The sequence below is a fragment of the Urtica dioica genome, chromosome 6 (genome assembly GCF_054948205.1).
Source record: "Urtica dioica subsp. dioica isolate 48M chromosome 6, U.dioica_male_clone48M_v1_H2, whole genome shotgun sequence".
Taxonomy (NCBI): Eukaryota; Viridiplantae; Streptophyta; class Magnoliopsida; order Rosales; family Urticaceae; genus Urtica; species Urtica dioica.
In genome coordinates this window covers 31,569,529-31,595,169 of record NC_142761.1, presented here as the reverse complement: position 1 = coordinate 31,595,169, position 25,641 = coordinate 31,569,529, and the positions used below count along the sequence as shown (strand labels likewise).

Genomic DNA, 25,641 nt, shown 5'->3' with positions numbered 1-25,641 from the left:
ATATATATATATATATATATATATATATTATATGAAAAATTACACCAAATAGTCATTTATAACTAATTAATTAAGAATATGCAAATCATATAATAACATAAAGAAAGAAAGAAAGAAATATGTATATACCAGAAATGTTGGTGGTGCAAAACCTGCACCGAAGTTTTGAGGCGCAGTGAGTGATGGATCAAACCCTGCCCATGGTTGCAGATTGGGTTGTTGCGGGCGCGCAGCAGCGTTTCCTGGCTGCACCACATATTTAATATCAAATGATTGATGTAGCTAATTAACCAATTTAAAGTTATGAATTTATAAAATAAATTAAGTTTGTCTTAATTTAGTGAAATAGCTAAAATATGCAGTAATTCGATTTCAAATTTTTTTTACCCCTAGATTAATTTTTTTGAAAATGATAAATTGCTTAAGACAATCGTCAAAATTTTTAATCTTGACTGTAAAAATTTTTTTGAAAATGTAAATTTAGCTACTTTACTGAAAAGTTGAAACTTTGTCTATTTTGTTAATCAATAAGTTTCAAATGCCAATTTTTCCGGTATATTATTCACCAACATTTTTCTAGAAGGAATATATATAACATTTTCTATTATTTATTTTTACTTTTGATACTATTTTTTCAAATCACATAAAAGAAAATAAATCCAAACTGATAATGAAGGTGGTCACACAATATTTTTAGGTCGACAAACGAGACCTATGCAGTATTTGTGTTTATGTTTGTTTGTTTTTTTTTTAATATTTAAATGGTCTTTAAATTTTACAATTTTATCAGGTTGTTTTTGTTTTTAAAAACAAATTCTGATTCCCTTTTTTATTTTTCTGTTACCTCGGTTCGCGCTGGTCGAACTTGGTTGGCTGTTGATACTCTGTTGTTAGCTTTGCCACGCACTACGCACGGTCAAATAGTCAGTTATTGAAACAAAAAGATAGATTGTAAACTTTTAAAGAGAACATTATTCTCAAATTTAATTTGGTATTAACTTCGAGTAAATAATAATAATAAATTACTTCTCTAAAAATGAATAATAATAAAATAATTATGTAGTAAAATTGCCAAATGAGAGAATTTATTTAGTTACCATAGGTTAGAACGTATATTTAAATGTGAAACTGGATAAAACTACGCATATTGGTACGATTTAAATTTTTTTCTTGCTGTTACTTTGTCACTAGCGGCCCGCTACGAACATAAGCGAACTTGCGAAAACATTCAAATGTTTGGGGTAATAATGTGTTTTTTTATATTTTATTTTTAATACCTAATCTTTTTCTCCCTTTGCATTCGAATGATTATTTGGGCCAATTAAACCAGTAGCCTAATACTCCATCATAGTTTTTAAAAAATAGTAAAAGTTTCATTCTATAAAAAAAAAATAGTCTACCAGATCGCATTAAATTAATTAACTAGAAAGTAATTTTAATTTACTCTTTAGTCAATTAATTAGCTAACTAGCCAACATAAACTTGGACGTTTGCTAAGTAGCCAACAATTGGTAAGTTTTTGGTAAATAGCTAACATTTGAATTCTTTTTTTGCAAATACATTAGATGGGCATAAATAGTTATTAACATGCAAGAAAAAAATCAAATAGTGTAAATAGTCATTTATAACTGCTTGAATTAATAGCCACTTTAATTAAAAATATATAATGACGCTGATCTGGAAGTGAGATAGGGTATTTGTTGGCATTGTTGCCCATAAGAAGAGTAGTAGTTATAACTTATATACATATGATGTAATAAAGTCTTATGAAGTCTTTTGCTTGTAAGTGCTGAATAATTAATAAAGAGTTGAAACTTACATTCATTCTTCCTTGTTTGTTTGAAGCTTTATGATAAACCTTAGTCTTTAGTCCTTAAACAAATCTAACAACAAATGAAGATTCAAATACAGATTCGCATGGACAAACTCTTCATGGTTTGCTTAAAAGCAGTAGATTCACAATCTAGGGATCAAAGGGCTATTGATCTCAGCATGATTGTTAGGAGAACCTATGATGTCTGGTTATGAGACATAGAGAGTTGGAGACTCTATAGTTCTTCCTAGGTATCTTCTGAAGGTACTGAATTGACCAGTGCACTTCTAGAGACATTGTAATAACAAACTATTTAACCTCTTCTGTCTCAAAATCACTATGTATGAATTACATCATGCTTACCTCAATCATGAAATGAGACGTGTCATTTCATAGCTTACATACTCTCATTTGAGAAAGTCAAAGTTCTAGATTCACTATGTGATATAGACAAGACCTATTGATGAAGTACTAAGTTATGAAGATGTCATGAACAACGTTGTGAAGATCTCATAGATATGGAATTCATGTACAAGATTGCTGAATGCAATGTATATCACCTCATGCTTTGTTCCATGGAATGTGAATAAATGAACTGGCCAGTGTCCAAATTGAGTCATGACTCTTTTGGATGAATCAATGTGACTTGTTAGCCCCTCGTCAATACATTATTTCTAACTTATTCACAAGTGACGAAGAAGTTGAGGAAATAGCAACTAGAAGGGTAAAATGGTAATTTTATCAATCCCATCTAGTTGATGATATTCATGAAGGGTAAACATAGATAATATTCAATGGATCCACTCATCACAATTAAGTAGAATCTTGAGTAGCAAATATATTCATTTGAACCGAGAGGTTTCCAGTGTCAACTCTTTAGTGAAGTCAGCTGACATTAAGCTAGAACTTAGAAAAGGTTTGTGAACTTTTGTGTCCAAGCATGCTAGCTCAAACTTTGTTCATTTGGATCCATGAGGTCACTACCACTAGTCATTAGAGTAGGATTTGTTAAACTAGTAGCTAAGTCAAAACAAGTTCAAGTGTTGAACTAGACGAATTTTACGAAAATCATCTAAAAGGTAATTTTGTCCATAAGGACAATAAGATGGTATAAATGTCAAAATAAGATTTTGGACATTGTCGTATGATGACAATGAAAATTGATCCACACGGCCAACAATAATATTTGGACCTTGAGGATTGAATTTCATTTTACGGAATTTTATGTGAAAATTCTACATGGGCTTTTCTTGTATTGTCATGAACAAATAAAGAAACATCTATAAGCTTGTTCTAGATCAAAAATTTCGTGGCCCTCCATATAGAGATAGAGAGAATTTATTTTGTGCATTGATGTATTAAGATACTTGCCAAAAGGAAAAAGAGGAAACAAATTTATGGCATAAGCCATGTGATGTTGGACGGCCAAGTCTAAGGAAAAGGGAAACTATTTCCAACCTTGGTATTTTGATAGGAATGAGAAATAAAGATTGTGCTCATGAATATTTGATATTCAATAGCAAAGAGGAAACTACCTCTTCAAGGCAATCCCGCATTCTATAAATACCACACCTCATTCACAATGTTGAATACACAAGTTTTTGAGATTGAGAGCTTCTCTCTATAGCCTGGCCGCCCATCCTCTCTCTCTCTCTCTCTCTCTCTTCTTGCTATTTTGTTTTGGCACCTAGGTCCTCATTAGACCTAGCGTTTTGTATTAGCTCTTTGGCTCTAAGACTAGTTCTTGAGTCATTGTGTTTAATAGTGCCTACACACTAAATCCTTTCTAAACTCGAAGACTCTAGTGGTAGAAACTATCGTGGTTACTCAGGATTCAAGAAGACACGAAGGAGACAAGCTAAGTGGGGAGACGAGCGATTCAACCTTTCCAAAGGTTTCTCAACGCTCAAGTTTCAAGCGAGGTTGGCACCGAGTGAAAAGTCTTTATAGTTATTAATTTTAAATTATATGTTCATGCACTTTGGCTAGGTAGTAAAATCGTTTTACGTGTTTTAAAGAACTTTTTATATTCCACCGCTTGCTAGAAGCGATAAATTATTCTTAATTATAGATCTATTCCAACAGTATTTCAGTCAACTTATGTGTGTAAATAATAGGTCATTGCTAGTTACTAAAAACTTACTAAAAGCTGGCTAAATGGCAAAACGTAAATGTAATTATGGCTATATATATATATATATATATATATATATATATATATATATATATATATATATATATATATATCTAATGAAGCCTTTTTTTTATAATAAAATGAAACTTTAGTTCGAAGCTTAAAAAGAGTTTGGAGAATGGCTAGTTTCAACAAAATTCTTGAATTTATTTTGTAGTGTATATTTCTTAGATGTAAACCTTACTCATCAAATATAGATGTGTATTTTAAAAAAACAAAGTAAAGAAATAAAAGTTCAGTTTATATATTTTTGGCATATACAAATGCAGTAGGTCGATGTAGCTATTCGTGTGCGAACACGTGCAACTATTTTGTCTAACACAATCCTACGTTTTTGCATTTCTTTTTAAGCAATGAGAAAAATGAGTTTTCAGCATTGTGTGTGTGTGTGTCTGTTCAGGGAAAATGAAAGATAATATAAAGTCATAATAGATTAAGATGTAAAATACATATTAAAGAACTTATTATTTTGTGTGACATTTAAAGAATTTATGTATGAGCCAGCCTTAAAAATATTTACCAACGGCCTGGTTTGGAAAGCTTCAAACATGTACAACATCTAAAGTAGATCCTTCTATATACCAAAGAGGAACATGGTAGCCTTAGATTCTTGTGATAGTACATGATGAAAATTTATTGGTCACCAGAAAATATCAAACATGAGCTGAGGGTGTGATAGGGAGTGTGATAATTAAGTAATTTGGGCAACTCATTCTCCCTCAATAATCTAAGGATGAAAAAGTAGTTTGTTGGATTTTAGTTGTTAGGTAGGAGTGCCACATTGGAAGTGAATGGGAGCTAGTAAGAGTTTATAAAGGTCATGGATTACTCCTCTCATTACCAATTGGTTTTGAGATGAAACACCTGTGATACTTTCGTATTAGGTTAATTACAAGTATTGTATCCTACTAAATCAAGGTAATTATATTAAGGAATAACCTAAGAAGCATTGCGGGAGGTATTCAATACCTTAATGTTACAAGGACTGCAATATCTTTCTCTTTGTTAGTAAGGTGTGTTAGTTCATTGAATAGAAGCGACGTTTTGCAACCTTGATAGTACCCTGTATAATGATTCTATGTTTAGCTCTCTAGTTGCGGTACTAAATTTTTTTTAACTAAAGTCTCCTAATCCGTGATGCGACAATCTTTGCAATATCATGATTTATGTAAACACAAATCTCCATGTTTGAAGTAAATATGTAGAGATGAATATGTATCCTAAGGTAAGTGCGTAAAAGTCCGAGACACATTTATAGTTTGAATCTTGCTTTTTTATCTATTATCCAAATCACCAATACCACAACTTAGATTTTCCAATTATTGCGCTTTCAAACTTATTGGAATATTTCTAATGTATTTTATACAAACAAAGATAAAAATAACAAAAGGACAAAGAGTAAAGAATTAATAGAGGTATGTGTATAACTTCGACAAGAGATATTAATGAGCACATGTAGTCTTTTATGAAATAATTTTTATTGTAACTTTAAAATAAGTATGATAGTAGAAGTATGGTTTGAAATTTTTACGTGAAGTTTTTTTTTTGTCTATGACATGTAGCTTTCTAATAACTTACTATTACAAGGAATACTGAAATATCTTTCTATGTTAACACGGTGTGTTAGCTCATTCAATAGAAGCTAAATTTCGCAATTACGGAAGTATGGTGTATGATGATTCTATGCGTAGCTCTATGGTTGAGGTACTTGAACTAGTTAAGAAAGGGCTCCTGATCCCTAATGTGATAATCTCAACAATATCATGCTTTATGCAAATAAAAATCTCCATGATTGAACTAAACATGTAGCGATTGATCCTTATTTTGTTAGAAGTGAAGTTCGTCATGGTTGGAGACACAATTATAGCTTTAAGACTTTCTTTTGATCTATTTTTTGAATGATCAATTATGCGTCATATGTATATGTTCCAATACTGTGTTTTCAAAGTCGTTGGAATGTTTCTAATATTTTGATATAACTAAAGACAAAAATAAAACAAGAAGACATAGTAAAGATGCATAGATTTTTTTTCTAGCTTCGACCATAGATATTAGTAAGCACGCATAGTCTTTCATTAAATAGTTTCTACTTTAACTTTAAAAAATTGTTAGATTGTTGCAGTCTGGTTTGTAATTTAGTTTTTAACTATATGGTAAAGAAAAGCTTAACATAAAATATCTAACAAAGGATATTTCTAGACAAACTCAAACCATTTTATAATAATGTAGTAAAAAGAATAAAGAAAACATGCGGTGTAAAGACATTACCATAAACCGCATTTGAACTTGGGGTATAGGAAAAAGAGGACGCTCTTGTAGCATTTGAGCTTGCCTATACATTAAATATACTCATTTTCATGAAAAAACATGCAATTTATTTGTATGTTTAAATAGAATACCATTTTGAATATTCTACTTTTGTATTACCTGATTTTGTATTGATTGGTTTGTGTGCGATGATGATACTCTAGAACAACGTACTCCGTTCACTACAAACATATAATACTCATAATTATAAAATTTCTTACGGGTGTAGAATATGAGCTTAAAAAAAACCATGGCCAATTTTTAATTTTATAATAACTTCAAAAAGAATAATTATAAATTAATAGTATAGGGTCATAGTCCATTATGGCAACTTCCTACACATGGTAGCACATATGTAAGCTATCTCTGAACAATATTTAGATAGTAAATTTTTGTTTGATCCTGTGTTTCATGATGTTAAGTTTGGCAAAACAAATTATAAAGTTGTATAAGTTTGTTTGCAACAAGTTGTTCAAGATATTGTATTTGTTAAGTCACATGTCCTTCTGCACGAATAGAACTAATGATATTTTGTTTTTAGTTCCGTCTATTAAGGACATATATGAATGGATATTTGGTTTCCGATTAATACAAATTCGTGGAAGATTTTATTGTAACTTTAAAATAAGTATGATAGTAGAAGTATGGTTTGAAATTTCCACGTGAAGTGTTTTTTTTTTGTCTATGGCATGTAGCTTTCAAATACCTTACTATTACAAGGAATACTGAAATATCTTTCTATGTTAACACGGTGTGTTAGCTCATTCAATAGAAGCTAAATTTCGCAATTATGGAAGTATGGTGTATGATGATTCTATGCGTAGCTCTATGGTTTAGGTACTTGAACTAGTTAAGAAAGGGCTCCTGATCCCTAATGTGATAATCTCAACAATATCATGCTTTATGCAAATAAAAATCTCCATGATTGAACTAAACATGTAGCGATTGATCCTTATTTTGTTAGAAGTGAAGTTCGTCATGGTTGGAGACACAATTATAGTTTTAAGACTTTCTTTTAATCTATTTTTTGAATGATCAATTACGCGTCATATGTATATGTTTCAATACTGTGTTTTCAATGTCGTTGTAATATTTCTAATATTTTGATATAACTAAAGACAAAAATAAAACAAGAAGACATAGTAAAGATGCATATATTTTTTTTTCTAGCTTCGACCATAGATATTAGTAAGCACGCATAGTCTTTCATTAAATAATTTCTACTTTAACTTTAAAAAATTGTTAGATTGTTGCAGTCTGGTTTGTAATTTAGTTTTTAACTATATGGTAAAGAAAAGCTTAACAGAAAATATCTAACAAATGATGTTTCTAGACAAACTCAAACCATTTTATAATTATGTAGTAAAAAGAATAAAGAAAACATGTTGTATAAAGATATTACCATAAACCGCATTTGAACTTGGGGTATAGGAAAAAGAGGACGCTCTTGTAGCATTTGAGCTTGCCTATACATTAAATATACACATTTTCATGAAAAAGCATGCAATTTATTTGTATGTTTAAATAGAATACCATTTTGACTATTCTACTTTTTTATTACCTGATTTTGTATTGATTGGTTTGTGTGCGATGATGATACTCTAGAACAACGTACTCCGTTCACTACAAACATATAATACTCATAATTATAAAATTTCTTACAGATGTAGAATATGAGCTTAAAAATACACCATGGCCAATTTTTAATTTTATAATAACTTCAAAAAGAATAATTATAAATTAATAGTATAGGGTCATAGTCCATTATGGCAACTTCCTACACATGGTAGCACATATGTAAGCTATCTCTGAACAATATTTAGATAGTAAATTTTTGTTTGATCCTATGTTTCATGATGTTAAGTTTGGCAAAACAAATTAAAAAGTTGTTCAAGTTCGTTTTAAATAAGTTGTTCAAGATATCGCATTAGTTAAGTCACATGTCCTTTTGCACAAATAGTGTTGTCAATGGTGCCCACAAGAAGAGTTGTAGTCTTTACTTATGTAAATTTGTTGTAATAAAGTCTGACGAAGAGTCTTGCTTGTAATTGCTTATTTATTAATAAAAGTTGAAATGTTCATTCATTCTTCCTTGTCTGAAGCTTTATGATAAAACCTTAGTCTTTAGTCCATGAACAAACCTAACAACACATGAAGAGACAAATGTAGATTTGCATGAACAAACTCTTCATGGTTTGCTTAAAACAATATATTCGCAATCTAAGGATCAAATGACTATTGATCTCAGTACGATTGTTAGGAGAATCTATGATGTCTGGTTACGAGACATTGAGAATTGGAGACTCTATAGTTCTTCTAGGTATCTTCTGAAGGTACTGAATTGACCAGTGCACTTCTAGAGACAAGATAAGAACAAACCATTTAACCTCTTATGTCTCGAGGTCACTATGTATGAATTGCATCATGCTTACCTCAATCCTGAAATGAGACATGCCATTTCATAGCTTACGTATTCTCATTTGAGAAAGTCAGAGTTCGGATTCACTATGTGATATAGACAAGACCTATTGGTGAAGTACTAAGTTATAAAGATGTCATGAGTAACTTTGTGAAGATCTAATAGATATGGAATTGATGTACAAGATTGCTGAAATGCAATGTATATCACCTCATGCTTTGTTCCTTAGAATGTGAATAAATGATCTCGCAGTGTCCAAATTGAGTCATGACTCTTTTGGAGCTAACAATTTCTGACTTATTCACAAGCGACAAAAGAGTTGAGGAAATAACAACTAGAAGGGTAAAATGGTAATTTTGTAAATCCCGACTAGCTGATGATATTCATGAAGGGTAAACACAGATAATATTCTGTGGATCCACTCATCACAATTTAGTTGAATTCTTGAGCAGAAAATAAATTCATTTGAACCTAGAGATTCTCAGTGTCAACTCTTTAGTGGAGTCAGTTGACATTAAGCTAAACTTGGAAAAGGTTTGTGAAGTTTTGAGTCCAAGTATTTTAGCTCAAGCTTTGTTCATTTGGATCCATGAGGTCATTGTCACATATCATATCGAGTAAGAATAGTTAAACTAGAAGCTAAGTCAAAACAAAAACGAGACAAGTTTTACGAAAATTGTCTAAAGGGTAATTTTGTCTTTTTGGACATAGGACGAAAGGAATGTCAATAAATTTTTTGACACTGTCATATGATGACTTATTCCACTCGGCCATAATAAGTTATTTGGGCCTTGAGGATTAATTTCATTTCATGGAATTTTACTTGAAAATTCTTAATGAGCTTTTCTTATGCTGTCATGAACAAATGAAGAAAAATCTAGAAGCACCTTCTAGAAGCTTGTTGGCCGTCCAACCTAAGGAGAAAAAGGGAGATTATTTTGTGCATTGATGTATGAAGAGACTTGCCAAAAGAAAAAGAGGAAACAAATTTCCTTTGCATTGAAAGAGATGGGCGGCAAGATAAGGTAAGAGAGAAGCAAAAACAAAAGAGGAAACAAATCCAAGGACTTGCATAATATAGGTTGCACGTCCAAAGGCAAGAGAAAAGAGGAAATATTTGCTCATGAATATGTGATATTCTATAGAAGAGGAAACTACCTTATTGAAGGTAATCCCTCCCCTATAAATAAATGCCTCATTCTCATTATTTTCTCATTCCACATAAGTTAGAGATTGAGAGCTTCTCTCTCTAGACCTTGTGGTGGCCGCCTCTCTCCCTCTCTCTCTCTCTAGTTTTCTTTCGTTTTTTTTGGCATCTAGGTCCACATTTGACTTAGTGGTTTAGCTCTTCGACTTTGAGACTTGTTCTCGAGTCGTCGTGTTTAAAAGTGCCCACACACTAATTCCTTTCTTTCTCGAGTGATTATTGTGATAGAAACTTTCGTGGTTGCTCGAGTTTCCGAGGAAAGAAGAGAGACGTGCTGCGAGGGAAGACGAACGTTTCAACCATCCTTAGGCTTCTCAACGTTCAAGCTTCTCAAAGGTTAGTAAACATATAAAGCTCATTAATAATTTTAATTTATATGTACTTGCTCTTTGTCTAGGTTAGTAAAAACGTTTTACTTGTTTTAAAGAAAATTTTTAAATTCTGCCGCTTGCTCGAAGCGTTAAATCTTTTCTTAACCCTAGATCAATTTCAACAAATAGAACTAATGATATTTTGTTTTTATTTCCGTCTATTAAGGACATATATGATCGGATATTTGGTTTCCGATTAATACAAATTCGTTGAAGATTTGGTGTAAACTTAATAAAACTCTTCTATGGTTGAAGTTTGGTTTACCACTATTTTATGTTTGGTCAATACACGCCGATCTTATTCTCATGCCACTCTACTGCCTTAGAGATCATCATCGAAAACTGATTCAAGAGACTGCTTGCTAGTGCTATACTTTATTTTTACAGAGAAACGAGTATATACTCCCAAACCAGATGATTAAGAGAAAGCGGGTATTGGAAATTCTAAAGCTATGAATGACATATTTTGTGTTATTAATGCAAGCATATCCAAGCTTACCTTTAAATGTGAGATAGCTAAGGAAGCTTTGACTATTCTTTAGGTAGCTCATGAAGGCGCATACAAGGTTAGGAGTTCTCACATGCAAATACTCACTACCAGGTTTGAGAATATGAGAATGAAAGTATTGCTGAATTCAATGTAAGATTATATGATATTTCTGATGAGTAGTTTCTTTGGGTGAGGTTATGAAAGAAAAAAAGTTTGTTAGGAAAGTTGTGAGATCTCATGTAGAATATTTTTCTATGAATATAAGTGCGTTAGAATAAGCTGAATAGATGAAAAACATGAGGCTTGATAGCCTGATGGGATCTCTCAGAACATTAGGGATGCACTTTAATGAGAAGGAAACTAAGAGAAACAAAACAAAAGTTTTGTTGCAACACTGAAAGTGTCGGAAGGATCAATGATGATCAAGACGTGCTTAAGCAAGTTTCCAATCGTGCAAACAACTTTGGAAAATTCATGAAAAGGATGAATCGAAGGGGAACGGATCAAGGGAAGTAATCCACACCAAATGTGCAAACATAAAAGGAAATAACTTCTAGAGAATTAACGAAATTAGTGACACTAATCAAGGAAACAAAGGAGTTCGATCTAACAGAATTCTGAGGTTGCAAGGGTTTTCGTCATATTCAGGCAGAATGTTCTAATATTCTAGAGTAGAAGAACAAATCCTATGTAGTCAGTTGGAGTGATGATGACTCTAACAATAACAAAAAAGACAAGGAGACCACTAGTTATCTTACTTTTAATATTGTTATTGATGAGAAGTATAAGGAGACTCAAGAGCCTAATATGAATCAGATCTTGGTTAGACAGGTTGCTGAAAACTGGTGCAGTGATGAAGAAAGGTTACTAGGGAAGCTATTATCAAGAACTACTCATTGTTGCGTAATAACTGGCTTGTTGAGAAGAGTGCCCTTGAGAAGAAGGCATTTGTGCTCATTACTGATAAGAATGAACTTCTTGACACTATTCCTACTTTGAAGATACAGGTTGAACGAGAAAGAAGACACTATTCCAATGATCTTGACACCATCCTTGCTCCCCAAAGAATCCTCTCATGGAGAAACCAAATTTGTGAAAGCTTAGGAGAAGATAAAGAATTTAACTCTTTGTGAAACATAACCTGAATCGCTTAATCCCCACTTCAAGTAGACAAAAGAAAAAGTCGATCTTACATTGTTGTTACAAAGCTGGTCACATCAAGCCATGCTACTTCAAATATCTTGTCGATTGCATAATAAAAAGGTGAAGAAGATGTAACATGTGTGACTAGAATGAAGGGTCTAGCAGAAGATGTACCTTATTGCTTATAGTTCAACAAACAACATGAAAGAGGGAAACTTGTACCTTTACAATGGTTGCTCAGGGCACATGACTAGTGACCAAAGTTGTCTAATTAACATGAAACCTTACATAAACCAATCTGTCACTTTTGAAGATGGAGAAAAGGACAATGTCAAACTTTTCAAGTGAAAGGTTTACCATAACTTGAGAATTCTCTTCTCGTTAACATCACCTAGTTATGTGTTAGAGATCACCATGTAAAGTTCACTAAGGGAGATTGCCAAGTCTATGGAAAGGATGATTAGTGCGTATTGGAAGGAAACATATATTCTAGTAACCGTTATCTGCTGGGAGTTGGTCAAACAACTTCTCGTACTATTTGTCTGATGATAAAGTCTGATGATATGAATCTTTGGCACAAGAAAATGGGGCATCTTAATTGGAAAACAATGAAGAAAGTTATTACTGATGGTCTTATTAGAGGGATTGATGAATTGAAGGGAGGCCTTAATATTGCATGTGGAGAATGCAAGAATACGAAACACACCAAAGATGCTCACAAAAGCACCAAACAGATCAACACCAGAAGACCTCTTGAGCTTCTTCATATGGACTTGATGGTGTCCTATGCAAGTGGAAAGTATTAATGGTGCAAGTGGTATGTTTTTGTATGTGTAGAAGATTACTCACTTTCTCACGGAAAAATTAGATGCTGCCAAGATATTCATCACTTTGTTCAAAGATAGAACAAAATCAGTGGTGAACATATCATGTCTATTCGCAGTAACCATGGAAGAGAGTTCAAGAATAGATCCTTTATTGGGTTCTGAAAAACTCAAGGAATTACTCATCGATTCTCATCTCCCATTACTCCACAGCAATATCGACTGGCTGAATTAAGAACAGAACCATTCAGGATATGGCTCAAGTAATGATTCACATGAAGAAGATATCACATATATTCTCAGCTGAGGCCGTCAACAAGCCGATCAACATAATCAATAGATATCTTCAAACAGGAACTGAGAAGGCATGCTATGATGATGGAAAGGAAATAAGCCTTCTATCAAGTACGTCATGTGTTTAGAAGTGTGTAGCATGTACTTAAATGACAGAGAGTGCAGACAAAAGCTAGATCCAAAGAGCGATGAATGGATCTTCCTTGGTTACTCCATCACGAGTTGAGCTTACAAAGTCTAAACATGCCTATCAACACTGTCATGGAGTCCATTAATGTTACTATCAACGATCTTGAAGAAAGGAGAAAAGATAAATATGAAGATGAAGATCTAGACGTTCATGAATCAACCAGCTACACCAGAGTTGTTCACAAAGTTGGTTTAGGGGAGGCTATAGAAGATATTCAAAATAAATTTTTTAGCTCATCTTATGATGAATCTGTTCAGGGGAATGAATGAGAAGAAAAAATCTCATGAGGTTCTAAGCGCTCTTATTCTTCAACTTTTATCCAGAGTTCAGAAGAATCACCACATCACTTCAGTCATTGGAGATCCACATGAAGGAATACCAACTAGCGATATGTCCATTCTCAATTATCGTAATATGCTTAATCATTCTTTTTTTCTTATTAGGATTGAGCCCAAAAATATCAAAACACCCATCATTGATGAATGTTAGATTGTGGCAATGCAAGAAAAGCTTCGTGAATACGAAAGTACGTAATGATGCGTGTGATATTGTCTTGTGTCATAGTGATGTTAATGTTATACGAACCAAGTTGATTTTTAAATATAAATATGATGAAAATGGAAACATAACCAGAAACAAGGCTCGTTTAATAGCTCAAGACTACTATTAGAGTGAAGGTGTTGATTATGTAGAAACATTTTCCTTTTGTTGCTAGATTGGAGGCCAAACGATTACTACGAGCCTTGGCGTATGCGTACCACCTCCATTTCAAGCTTCATCATATGGATTTGAAGAGTGCTTTCTTAAATAGATTTCTTAGTGAAGAAGTCTATGTCTCCCAGCCAAAGGGGTTTAAAAAATCCTCACCATCTAGACCATTTCTACAAGTTTAAGAAAGCTCTGTATGGCTTGAAACAGGCGCCCAAGGCCTCGCATGAGAAGCTTACAACATTTCTGGTCGATCATGGCTATAACCGAGGGGGAACATCAATTCAAATTTTATCACTGCTCAAATTTATGTTGATGATATTGTGTTTAGTTCAAGTTCACATAAATTAGTTGAATTATTTTTGAACAAATATAATGTGAGTCCAAAATGAGCATGGTGGGAGAAATGTCTTATTTTCTTGAACTCAGGTGAAGCAGAAATTAGATGACATATTCATTTCACAGAGCAAATGTGCTAGAAACTTATTGAAGAAGTTTGATTGGAGAAAGCTAAACACAAAAGAACCCTGGCTGCCACTTATGTCAAGGTAACCAAAGATGATAATGGTGTCCCTATTGATCAGACTCTATACAGAAGCATGATTGGGAGATTGTTATACTACTAGCAGGCCTAGTATTTCCTACTCCATGTGAGTGTGTGTAAGATACCATTGAAATTCTAAAGAGATTCATCTAGCAAATGTGAAGAGGATCATCCATCATGTTAGTAGAACTAAGGATTATGGTACACTTGGTGAACTCTGGTGATCACAAGAGCAGTTCGAGAGGCTGTTTTTTCTTGGGAAGAATCTTGTCTCTTGGTTGAGTAAAAAGCATAACAATATCGTACTATCTACAACAGAGGCAGAGTATATATCTGCTAGAAGCAATTGTGCCCAAATAATTTGGATGAAAGATATGTTCTTCGAGTATGATGTTATAAACCCTTACTGTAACGACATAAGTGCAGTAAGTATATTTAAGAATCCAATTCAAAATTCTAGGACAGAACACATTGACATCAGACATCATTTATCCTTTAATTGATAGAAAAGAAGATCATAGAGCTGGAGCGGTTTTTACAGAGAGACAGCTTGTAGACATTTTAACTAAGCCTCTTAGAATTGTGCAATTTGAGACATTCATATTCTCATTGGGTCTATCTGTTATAGAGAATAAATTTTCTCAATGCTTGTATGTCAACATCGTGTTTTAACAAGATTTATTTTCTTGTGTTGATGTGGAATTAAGGGGGGCTTGACACCGAATTTTTTCAGAGAGATTACACAATTCATTTTGTTGGCCAAGTGAGTTTTTATTTGATTTGATTGATTCACAATTTTATGACAGGTGGCTATAGTGGAAAAATACAATCAAATCGTACTCGCCTCCAAAATAAAAGGCTATTTCACATTTTACCTTGTTCCTCACATTCTCTCTCTTGTTCAAGAAATTTCTCGCAAAACCTTCATATTTGCTCTTAGTCTTGCACAAAATTTTCTCTCTTTTCCCGTGATCTCGTCCGAAAATGGTGGCCATACATGCATTGAAACTTGCCCCTATTTGTCCTCTGGCACAAGTTCAGTCTCAAGCTCATGATAGGAAATTTTGTCACCCCTCTGAACATTGTCGTCGATGTTGCTGAATTGGAAATAATCGAGAAGACGTTCCAAAATCCTCCATCATTCGAGGAGGTATGCGCGAGGAACCAGAAAAATGCTAGCCATAATCTTATCAAAGTTCTAGTGAGACTATTGTTGCTTTTTCTGAAGCAGTAGTGGGTTCTGACGCTGATGAAGAAGTGCCAGACCATGCATATGCGACTCAGGGAGAGGGTAATTATCAGAGGCGTAAGCATGCTGAAGCATCTCAGCTGTCATTGAAGCTTTATAAGACGAGGATGGAGAAGAAGAACACCAAGAAATCCCCTCAACCAAGAAGGTGGTGGACCACGAAGATTTTGAGGAAGAGGCATCGACTGTTGAAGAGAAAACTCTTTAGAAAGCTCTTGAGACTGTGTCTGAGCTAGTCCCTATGGCTCAGCCCTCCACTAAAGATGTTGCTCAACTTGATTATTAGCAAGTGCTATCATCACCTCTTTATTCCAAGCCATGGTATGTAGTTGATCCATCCAGAGGTCACTCTTGTGGTGACCATGTATAGATTCCAGAGCCATCCAAGAAGAGATAGGCTCCTGAAGAAGAGGAATCAGAAGATGAACGAGACACATATGGACTCTAAATATGACAAGGGTACTGACAGTTATGACGGACCTATAAAAAAGATGAGAGATTTATCAGCCAAGAAGGAAAAGACTGCTACTCAGAAGAAGAAGTCTTATCCGGCCAAGAACAAGAAGAGTCTACGTAGAAGAAAGGGTCTGGGCCAAGCTCCGAGTCAACACTCATAAAGTGTCTTTCAAAAGAGACTCTCAAAGAATGTTTTCAATCTAGACTTCATGAAAAATCTTCAAGACATAGCCACAAAAATGACCACCCGTCGGCCAAAGAAAATGACCACCAGGATGACCAAAGAAAATGATCACTCAACCGGTCAAAAAAGAAGACCACTCAGCCATCTTCAATTGGCCAAGACCACCCGGACATCTTCACCAGGCCAAAACCACCCGGTTATCTTCACTATGTCAAGACCACCCGGTCATCTTCACTCGGCCAAGACTACCCGGTCGTCTTCACTCGGTCAAGACCACTTGGTTGTCTTCACTCGGCCAAGACCACCCGATCGTCTTCACCCGGCCGTCTTTCACTCGGCTAAGACCACCCGGCCGTCTTCACTCGGCCAAGACCACCCCGCCGTCTCCACCACCCAACCAAGTACTTTTCACCAAACTCTTGGCTCATATAAATACCTCATCCATTCACAACACAAGGTAAGTTTTTCTCAACTTGTCAAAACTCTATAAAAATCACACTACAATTCTCTCTCTCTCTCTCTCTCTCCCTAGAAAACATAGAGACGAGTACAAATCGTTAACCAAGAACACAATACAACACGACTAATGTTGAGCGTTGGAGCACGCACCGAGGGAAAACCCTTCGCATCCTCTGTATTGAAATTTTCTTATGGTTAGGTGAATGTGCAACGATTCGAAGACCCGACGAAGAACACGAAGAACGTAGAAGATCCAAAGACCCGGTGGCTCGAAGATCCAAAGACCCGGACACTTGAAGATCCGAATAACACAATGAACACGAAGAACACAAACACGTGAAAAACATGGAGAACATGGAAGATTCAGAGGGTTGAAGACTCAAATAAACAAAGACTTAAGAATTCAACAAAGAACGCAAAGAACACGATGAGCCCGGAAGATCCAAAGACCCGAAAACTCAAGGACCCAGAGACCCAAAGATCTGAAGAACACGAACACGAAGAGAAGAGAAGAACTTCACCAAACCCAACCTACGTGCGGTCATAGGGTACGGCCCTAGATCGAACCACGGACGGTTTTTAGTGCTAATCCAAAAACGCGATTAACATTTAGACGCTAGAAGGAGGGGTTCCCAAGAACTACCACGGGCTCTCCACCAGCAAACTCTTTTCCTCCACGGAAAACTTTCAATACGACGAAGATTGACCCCAAGCTTTCTCCACAGATGCTTTCCACCACGACCTCCGGCCTTACCTCAAAGGTCCTTGCCTTGGTGACATGATACTTTTCCCGCAACCAATTTCAATGGCCCTTTCCCGAAGATGATAAAAAGACTCCATGTCGGCGGCGACCGAGACGCCCCGACGGAATACAAAACAAGACCCGAAAACGGATGCGATCGAGCACAAAGAAAAAAGACACTCCAATTCGGAAACGACGGAGACGTCCCGGTGAGATATGAAATCAAGACCCCAGAGTGGATACGACCGAGACGATCCGACTGGGCACAAACAAAGAAACCCTTTACAAAGTCCTCGGCTAGAATACTTAATCAAGCCCTGAAAATAAGGTCCACTACAGCGACCATTGCGGCTCAACGCCTCATTGGCTTCGCGACCATTGTCGCTCAACGCCACCTTGGCTTGCAACTCTTGTCGCTCAAACGCACCTTGGCTCCGACCCTTGTCGCTCAAATGCCTCTTTGGCTCACGACCCTAGTCGTTCAATGCCTCCCTGGCAATTCGAACATACGACCCCGGATAGCTAAGGTGAGATCGGCCCTGAGTGGCATAATGACTCCGACCTGATATGGGTCGGACTAGTCCTAAAAAAAGGGCGAAGCCCCGACCTCAAGGGGTACGGAGCGAGCCTAGTCCAAAAAGCATCGACCCTGGTCGTAAGTGGTTGAGTCATCATGCTACTCGGAGTTCGTTTCGCTTAAACTCTCGGCGGTTTGGAAAAGAGTCGATCCTAAGAGAGACCCCCACAAAATCTACATTGAGGAGTGCAATGCCCTATACCACTAGTGTGTCGAGTCGGTCCCAAGCAAAGTCTGCCTTACGAGGCATGGTCTCCCGAGACCCTGATCTTCCAAGATCAAGCACAACCACAAAAAGAACTTACTCAGCCATAAAAAGTTTGGGTCATTGCACCACTTAACATATGTTTTTCTTGGGTCCCTCAGCCTTACGAGCCACGTCTTACGAGATACAACTCTACGGGGCTAGCCTTACGAGGTCACATCCCACAGGACTCAATCCTACGGGATCAATCCTTACGAGACCATGTCCCACGGGACTTAATCCTACGGGATCTAGCCTTACGAGGTCACATCCCACGGGACTCAATCATACGGGATCAAGCCTTACGACGTCATGTCCCACAGGACCCAATCCTACAAGATTTAGCCTTACGAGGCCACGTCCCATGAGACTCATTCCTATACGAGATCAGCCCCACGGGGTTAGCCTTACGAGGCCATGTCCCACGAGACTCAACCCTACAGGATCAACCCCACGGGGTTAGCCTTACGAGGCCACGTTCCACGGGACTCAATCCTACGGGATCAATCTCACGTGGTTAGCCTTACAAGTCCACGTCCCACGAGACTCAACTTAAGAGATTAGTCTTACGAGGTCATATCTCACGGGACTTAAATTTTGCAAAGTCGCGTCCCACGAGGCGTACAGCCACAAGATACAATTCACAAGACCAAGCGGTCCAAAGACATCAACTACGAAGCTCTCGGAGAATTCAAATTAAATTTCTCGCACGACAAGTCGCTCAACAAACTGGAGGTTAATGTTATGCCATTATTTCCACATGGTGTAAATAACACCCTAAGAGTAAAAAATGACACATCAAACCCGTACACAAGGCCAAGCCTTATCACATTTGAGCTTGTCTTTATATTAACGATACATATTTTCATGAGATAAGCATTTTTTTATGTTTCAAATAGAATACACATTCTGACTATTCTACTGCTTGTTTTACCGGAGTTTGTAGTGTTGAAAATGAGTGCGATGATGATAAATATGAACTTGAAAACTAAACACAATTTGTAATATTAATTTGATAGTTACTTCTAAAAAATAATAATAAATTAGTTATACATGCTTTACATGCCATCATGACAACTTCATATACAAGTTATAACAAATTTAGGGTATATCTGAACAATATTTAGATGTTAAATTTGATAATAAAAAAAGGTATAATTACACTTAAAATGGATTTTTTTAAGGATTTTTTTTATCTATATAGTCATTTGATTTATAGTGTTTTGTATAATAGTCAATCTTTTGTAAATTTTCTATAAATAGTCAGCTCAACTTATTCACGGTACTCAAAAAGAAAAAAAATCCAATATAGACGGGAATATTTTTGTTTTTTTGAATGCCGTAAATAAGTTGAGTTGGCTATTTATTAAAAATTTACAAAAGATTGGTTATCTATCAATTCTCAGACTTTCGGTAGTTTATTTGACTAACTTTTTTTTTTTTTTTTTTTTTTTTTTTTTTTTTTTTAATGAATCATAGTTAAAATTAGAAAACTCAATATGAGTTTCACATTCCAGTAAAAAAAAAAAAAAAAAAATCCACGTTATGCCAGTAAAATTCGTTTTCTTTTAAAACGCATACTCATCAAAGATTGGAATACATATTTTGAAGTTGAACAATATTTGAGATCCCATTGCAACCTAATATTTTAAATTTGACGCCATTTGAATGAAGTACTAATAATTGTCAAACTTATTTCCATATTTACATGTTGAATTACATTGTGGACTTCATTTTACCGTCATTGATTTTCACATTCATCTATTGGCTGGCATTGATGAACGTGTGAACCATTTTGGGCCTAAGATTCAAAGCTGGTTGTAACTCTTTCTTAATATGTGATCTTTGGTGGTCATTTACGAACATGTGTATCAGGAAATCCTAAATTATATTGAGTTTCAGCCTTGTTCACGATGGTAGATTCAAGAAAACAAAAATTCAATGGCTTACTCTGTCTACTTTATTAATGAATTATTTTCCTTTAGCGGGTATCAAAGACCCAACCAAGCTGTTACATTACACATCAAAGAAGATAAAAAGAAACAGATAAAATGTGAGTAAGAAAAGACATTACCGAATACGTGATTTGAGCTAACTGCCGAGAAAGAAGAGTAGCGAGAAGAGGAAGTTCCTGAAGCACTTGAGGTTCCCTAAAAATTAATGATTAGTCAAGTCATTGAACATCGTGTGTTATTAATTAGTTTGTGATGCATGATTATTTGATTACAAGAAAAAAATCGAGTAAGATATTTATATTCCTAAGTTCCATAACTTTAAATTTAAATTTAAAAGAAAAGAGAAACAAAGTAGAAATTTGCTAATTTTATTTTATTTTATTTTACAATAAGCTCTTAAGTCAATAATCACGGGGGTCTTCGGACTAAAATTTGGTAGAAATGAAGGAAATATAATACCTCAACACATGAGTTGGTGTGGAATTACTACTAGACTATCATAGATACCACAGATTAAAGACTATTTCAGATTAGTAAAGTTTTTTGTTTAAAAATATTAAGCAAAATTATTGTGCTAAATTTTAAGTATGAAATAATATTTCCTGTGCGCATAGTTTTTATTAAAAATTGCGGGACAAATAAATTTATGGTACAAACCATACTAAAATACAAACAACCACAATATTCGGATCCCCGATACAACCATCCCACCAAACATTGGGTACTATCAAAATATATAATCCATTATAATCCTTTTTTAAAAATAACCCGGCTTGCATATATACTTTGAAGCATTAGTTATTGTGACTTATACTTTGAAGCATATGATAATCTCCACCTAAACATATATATGTTGATGTTAAGGTGGAGATCGTAAATTTTCTGCCTAGCTTGGTGCTACATGTGATAATCCAGTCTATCAGTTAGCCTAATCATATGTGATTATCTCTGTAAGTGATTAGCCTTTTATTGATTGTAAGAATTGTGTTGTATCGCGCTTTGTAAGTTCTTTCAGTTGTAGTTAGTTGGAATTATTGCATCCTAAGATGAATCGAAATTAGAAGGAAGGACTGCAGATTCTATGAATTGATCATCTTTAGGAAAGAATTACAAGCTTCAAATGCACAAAAAACTTGTCTCAGCTAGATGGAAACGACATAAATAAAATTACAAAAATATCTAAATAACTCTTCTCTTTTTTCTTATTTCCTCTTTGAAACCTAATATAGGGAATTAAAATTAGCACATGAAGAACAATACTATTTATTTAAAACTAAAGGCAATTTGATGTAAAGATAATTCATTACCTTGCCCTGACCCATGCTGCTTTATTTTCCAAATTTCCTCCGTCAATTTATTCAGTTTAGGGAAATGGAAACGGAATAGGAGTTACTTATTTCTCTATACAAGTCAACGAGGCGAGAGAAAAAGAGAAAGAGGAGTAGGTAGCTTTACTTTTTAAAATATATTTATTAGGCAATCGGAATAGACCATTTCTATGCTTGGGTATTTTTTTCCTAACAACCTCACATCATGATTAATATTAAATAAACCTTACGTAGACCATTTCTACGAGAGAGAGAGCGCACATATAGTTTTTATCTAATACTCATTAGTATTGTTAAGTTCGGAATTTTAAAACACCGATTAGCCGTTAGATACCGAACATGATTTTGTTCGAGGTGTGAAAAAGTGAGGAACACACATGAAGATAAGTTGAGTTCCTAATACTCAATGGCAGAATCGGAAATATCGGAGAAGCACTTGATATGAAAGAGACTAGTCAAATTAAAGCTTATAATGACCACGTAAGAACCAATAACCATCCAAATAATCCACGATCGGTTATCTGAGCAATTACACCACACGATCAGAAGAGTTACCTAAAACCGCTAAGGAGGTGGGAGCTGATCAACCCACGTCTATATTTGTCTCCTGCCTATAAAAAATACACGACCCCATCAGAAAATGCTGAACACTCTTCAAAAACTACACTTACCCTGCAGAACTCTCTATCGATTATTCCAGCTTTAGTTTGAATTCCCTTGTAGGTTATACTTCTTGTATTGAGATTTTTATGATATAAGAACAATCCGATCTTCACATTTATTATATTATCGAGCATGTTCGGCATATTCGTGTGATCATCGAGAATTGTTGTATCTATTTTATGACATCCACCGTTTGGGGATAGAAGGACGGGAATTCGGCGTTGAAGTTCGATGACAAGTTCGTCGGCGACATTGAGAACCGGGGTAGAAGGAGATCCTCGTAGTGAAGAGCGCGAGAAAATCGAGCATCACAACATGACTCTACCCCATGTCTGATGTGGAAATGCTCCTACAACCAAGTTTTTCGGAGATATTTAGAGAGATGCAAGAACGTCTGACGCAACTGGAAAGGAAGAACATCAAACTCGATTAGAAGATCAGAACCATGCTTGTCACGGTGCGCAATGCAATTGTGACACCGAAAGATGAAATTTCCCGCCAAAGGCCAGGGAAAGAAGTCGACGGCACTGAATATTGGTCTAAGAAGGTGAAGAAACACGGCAGATACAAGTATGCGAAGGAATTGGTAGGTGAAGATACCAATAGTTTCGACCACCATGATAATCAAAGTTTGATGACAAATATCAGCCTTCTGAGGAATACCCTTTACCTTAGAAGGCAAATAAAAAAAAATACTTAGGCGTCCATATTAGAATCAGACACAAAAGAAGCAGAAAGTATTAACCAATCTAATTTCCAAAGGCTCGAAGGTTGAGCTAAAGAAGTGGCGCTGGGTCAAAGGAATATTTTATAACGTGGATGAGACACTACTTCGCCTTTCTTCTCGAAGGTATTAGAGTACCTTCGTCATCACGGGTTTAAAAAGCTGAGCATCCCACCATATACCACGGAACATCCGACTTCGGAGACAACCTTTAGAGTATCTCCCCCTTGCTGATGTGTCACGCACTCCACTATTTTGTCAAGAACTGCTAAAAAGTGGTATCAGAATTTGAGAGACTGCCAAGAGGTGGAGAGAGCCCCAGGTAATGGGATCCCGAGCAGCAAAAACACCGAAGAAGAGACTGCTGGCAATTCGACAGAGATCTGATGAATCTTTGAAAGATTACATTAATCGTTATTCGAAACAAGCCATCGTGTTAGATGTGTTAGGAATATTGCCCACTAGAAGATGATGATTACTAAATAAGATAAGAAGTTACTTTATTAGCATCATATGATTAGTGAGTTGATTTCTAATATGTTGAAATAGGTCTAAGGTTAAGATTTATCGCCTCACGCAGCTCGCCTCTCTCACTAGTTTCTTGAACCTGTTGAGCAAGCACGAAAGTTTCTACCACTAGAGTATTAAGAGAATGGTTGGATTTAGTATGTGGGCACTGTTAAACACGACGACTCAAGAACAAGTCTTTGAACCAAAGAACTAAAACAAATGCTCGCTTTAATGAGGACATAGGTGCTAAAACAAAGAACAAGAAGGGATTCTAGAGAGAGAGAGGGGGGCGGCCAACTTAGAGAGAGAGACTCTCAATCTCAAAATTGTGTGTTGCGTGTTGTGAATGAGGTGGAGTATTTATAGGAGGAGGGTTACGTTCAAAAGGTAGTTTCCTCTTTTCTATAGAATATCACATATTCCTGAGCAAATATTTGCTTCCCCTTCTTTCATGTCACACGTCTAACATGCCTTCTAGAAGGCTTTGGATTTGTTTCCTCTTTTGTTTCTCCCTTGGTTGGCGCCCATTAACTTTCCTCATAGAGGAAATTTGTTTCCTCTTTTTCTTCTAGCAAGTATATTCATAGATCAATGCACAAAATAATCTATTTTCTCTAGTTATGTTGGACGAGTAAAGGGCTTCCAGAAGGAGCTTCTAGATGTTTCTTCATTTGTTCATGACAACATAAGAAAAGCCCATTAAGAATTTTCAAATAAAATTCCATGAATTGAAATTAATACTCAAGGCCCAAATAACTCATTATGGCCGAGTGACTTTATTCATTTTTCATCAAATGAAAATGTCAAAAAAACTTATTTATTGACATTCATATCGTCCCATGTCCAAAAAGACAAAAGTACCCTTTAGAAAATTTTCATAAAACTTGTGGTAGTGACCTCATGGATCCAAATGAACAAAGCTTGAGCTAGCATACTTGGACTCAAAAGTTCACAAACTTTTTCCAAGTTCTAGTTTAATGTCAATTGACTCCACTAAAGAGTTGACACTGAAATCTCTCGGTTCAAATGAATATATTTTCTACTCAAGAATTCTATTTAATTGTAATGAGTGTATCCATTATATGTTTACCCTTCATGAATATCATCAACTAGGTGGGATATACAAAATTACCATTTTACCCTTCTAGTTGTTATTTTCTCAACTCCTTTGTCTCTTGTGAATAAGTTAGAAACAATGTATTGACGATGAGCTAACAAGTCACATTGATTCATCCAAAAGAGTCATGACTCAATTTTGACACTGGCCAATTCATTTATTCATATTTCAAGAAACAAAGCATGATGTGATATGCATTGTATTTCAGCAATCTTGCACATGAATTCCATATCCATGAGATCTTCACAAAGTTACTCATGACATCTTCATAACTTAGTACTTCACCAATAGGTCTTGTCTATATCACATAGTGAGTCTAGAACTCTGACTTTCTCAAATGAGAATACGTAAGCTATGAAATGACATGTCTCATTTCAGGATTGAGGTAAGCACGATGCAATTCATACGTAGTGACTTTGAGAATAAAAGGTTAAATGGTTTGTTCTTATTCTATCACTAGAAGTGCACTGGTCAATTCAGTACCTTCAGAAGATACCTAGAAGAACTATAGAGTCTCCAACTCTCAATGTCCCATAACTAGACATCATAGATTCTCTTAACAATCATACTAGGATCAATAGCCCTTTGACCCTTAGATTGCGAATACTATTTTAAGCAAACCATGAAGAGTTTGTTCATGCAAATATATATTTGACTCTTCATTTGTTGTAGGGTTTGTTTAAAGACTAAAGACTATAATTTATCATAAATCTTCAAAAAGACAAGGACGAATGAATGAACATTTCAACTTGTATTAATTATTCAAAAGTTACAAGCAAGAGTCTTCATGAGACTTTATTACATTAAATATACATAAATAAAGACTACTACTCTTCTTGTGGGCACCATTGACAGCAAACTCCCACTTGACTCAAAGAATATGTGAGTAGTCCTTCATGCCTAACCCCTCCCGATTCTGGTCGAAGACC

At 35.3% G+C, this 25,641-nt stretch overlaps 1 protein-coding gene across 1 annotated transcript in view; it reads right to left on the bottom strand.

Moving 5' to 3' along the window:
• The window catches only part of LOC149393646 (uncharacterized), a 30,235-nt gene extending 8,428 nt beyond the window's left edge, over positions 1-21,807 (bottom strand). Inside the window, exons 1-8 of the mRNA XM_089618105.1 lie at positions 21,678-21,807; positions 20,490-20,565; positions 7,876-7,937; positions 7,717-7,780; positions 6,435-6,496; positions 6,276-6,339; positions 845-906; positions 130-246 (exon numbers count right to left, since the gene is read on the bottom strand). Coding sequence (XP_089474231.1) covers positions 130-246; positions 845-906; positions 6,276-6,339; positions 6,435-6,496; positions 7,717-7,780; positions 7,876-7,937; positions 20,490-20,565; positions 21,678-21,692 — 522 coding nt within the window. The 5' untranslated portion in view covers positions 21,693-21,807. The remainder of the gene's footprint in view (positions 1-129; positions 247-844; positions 907-6,275; positions 6,340-6,434; positions 6,497-7,716; positions 7,781-7,875; positions 7,938-20,489; positions 20,566-21,677) is intronic.
• Positions 21,808-25,641: the final 3,834 nt, after the last annotated feature.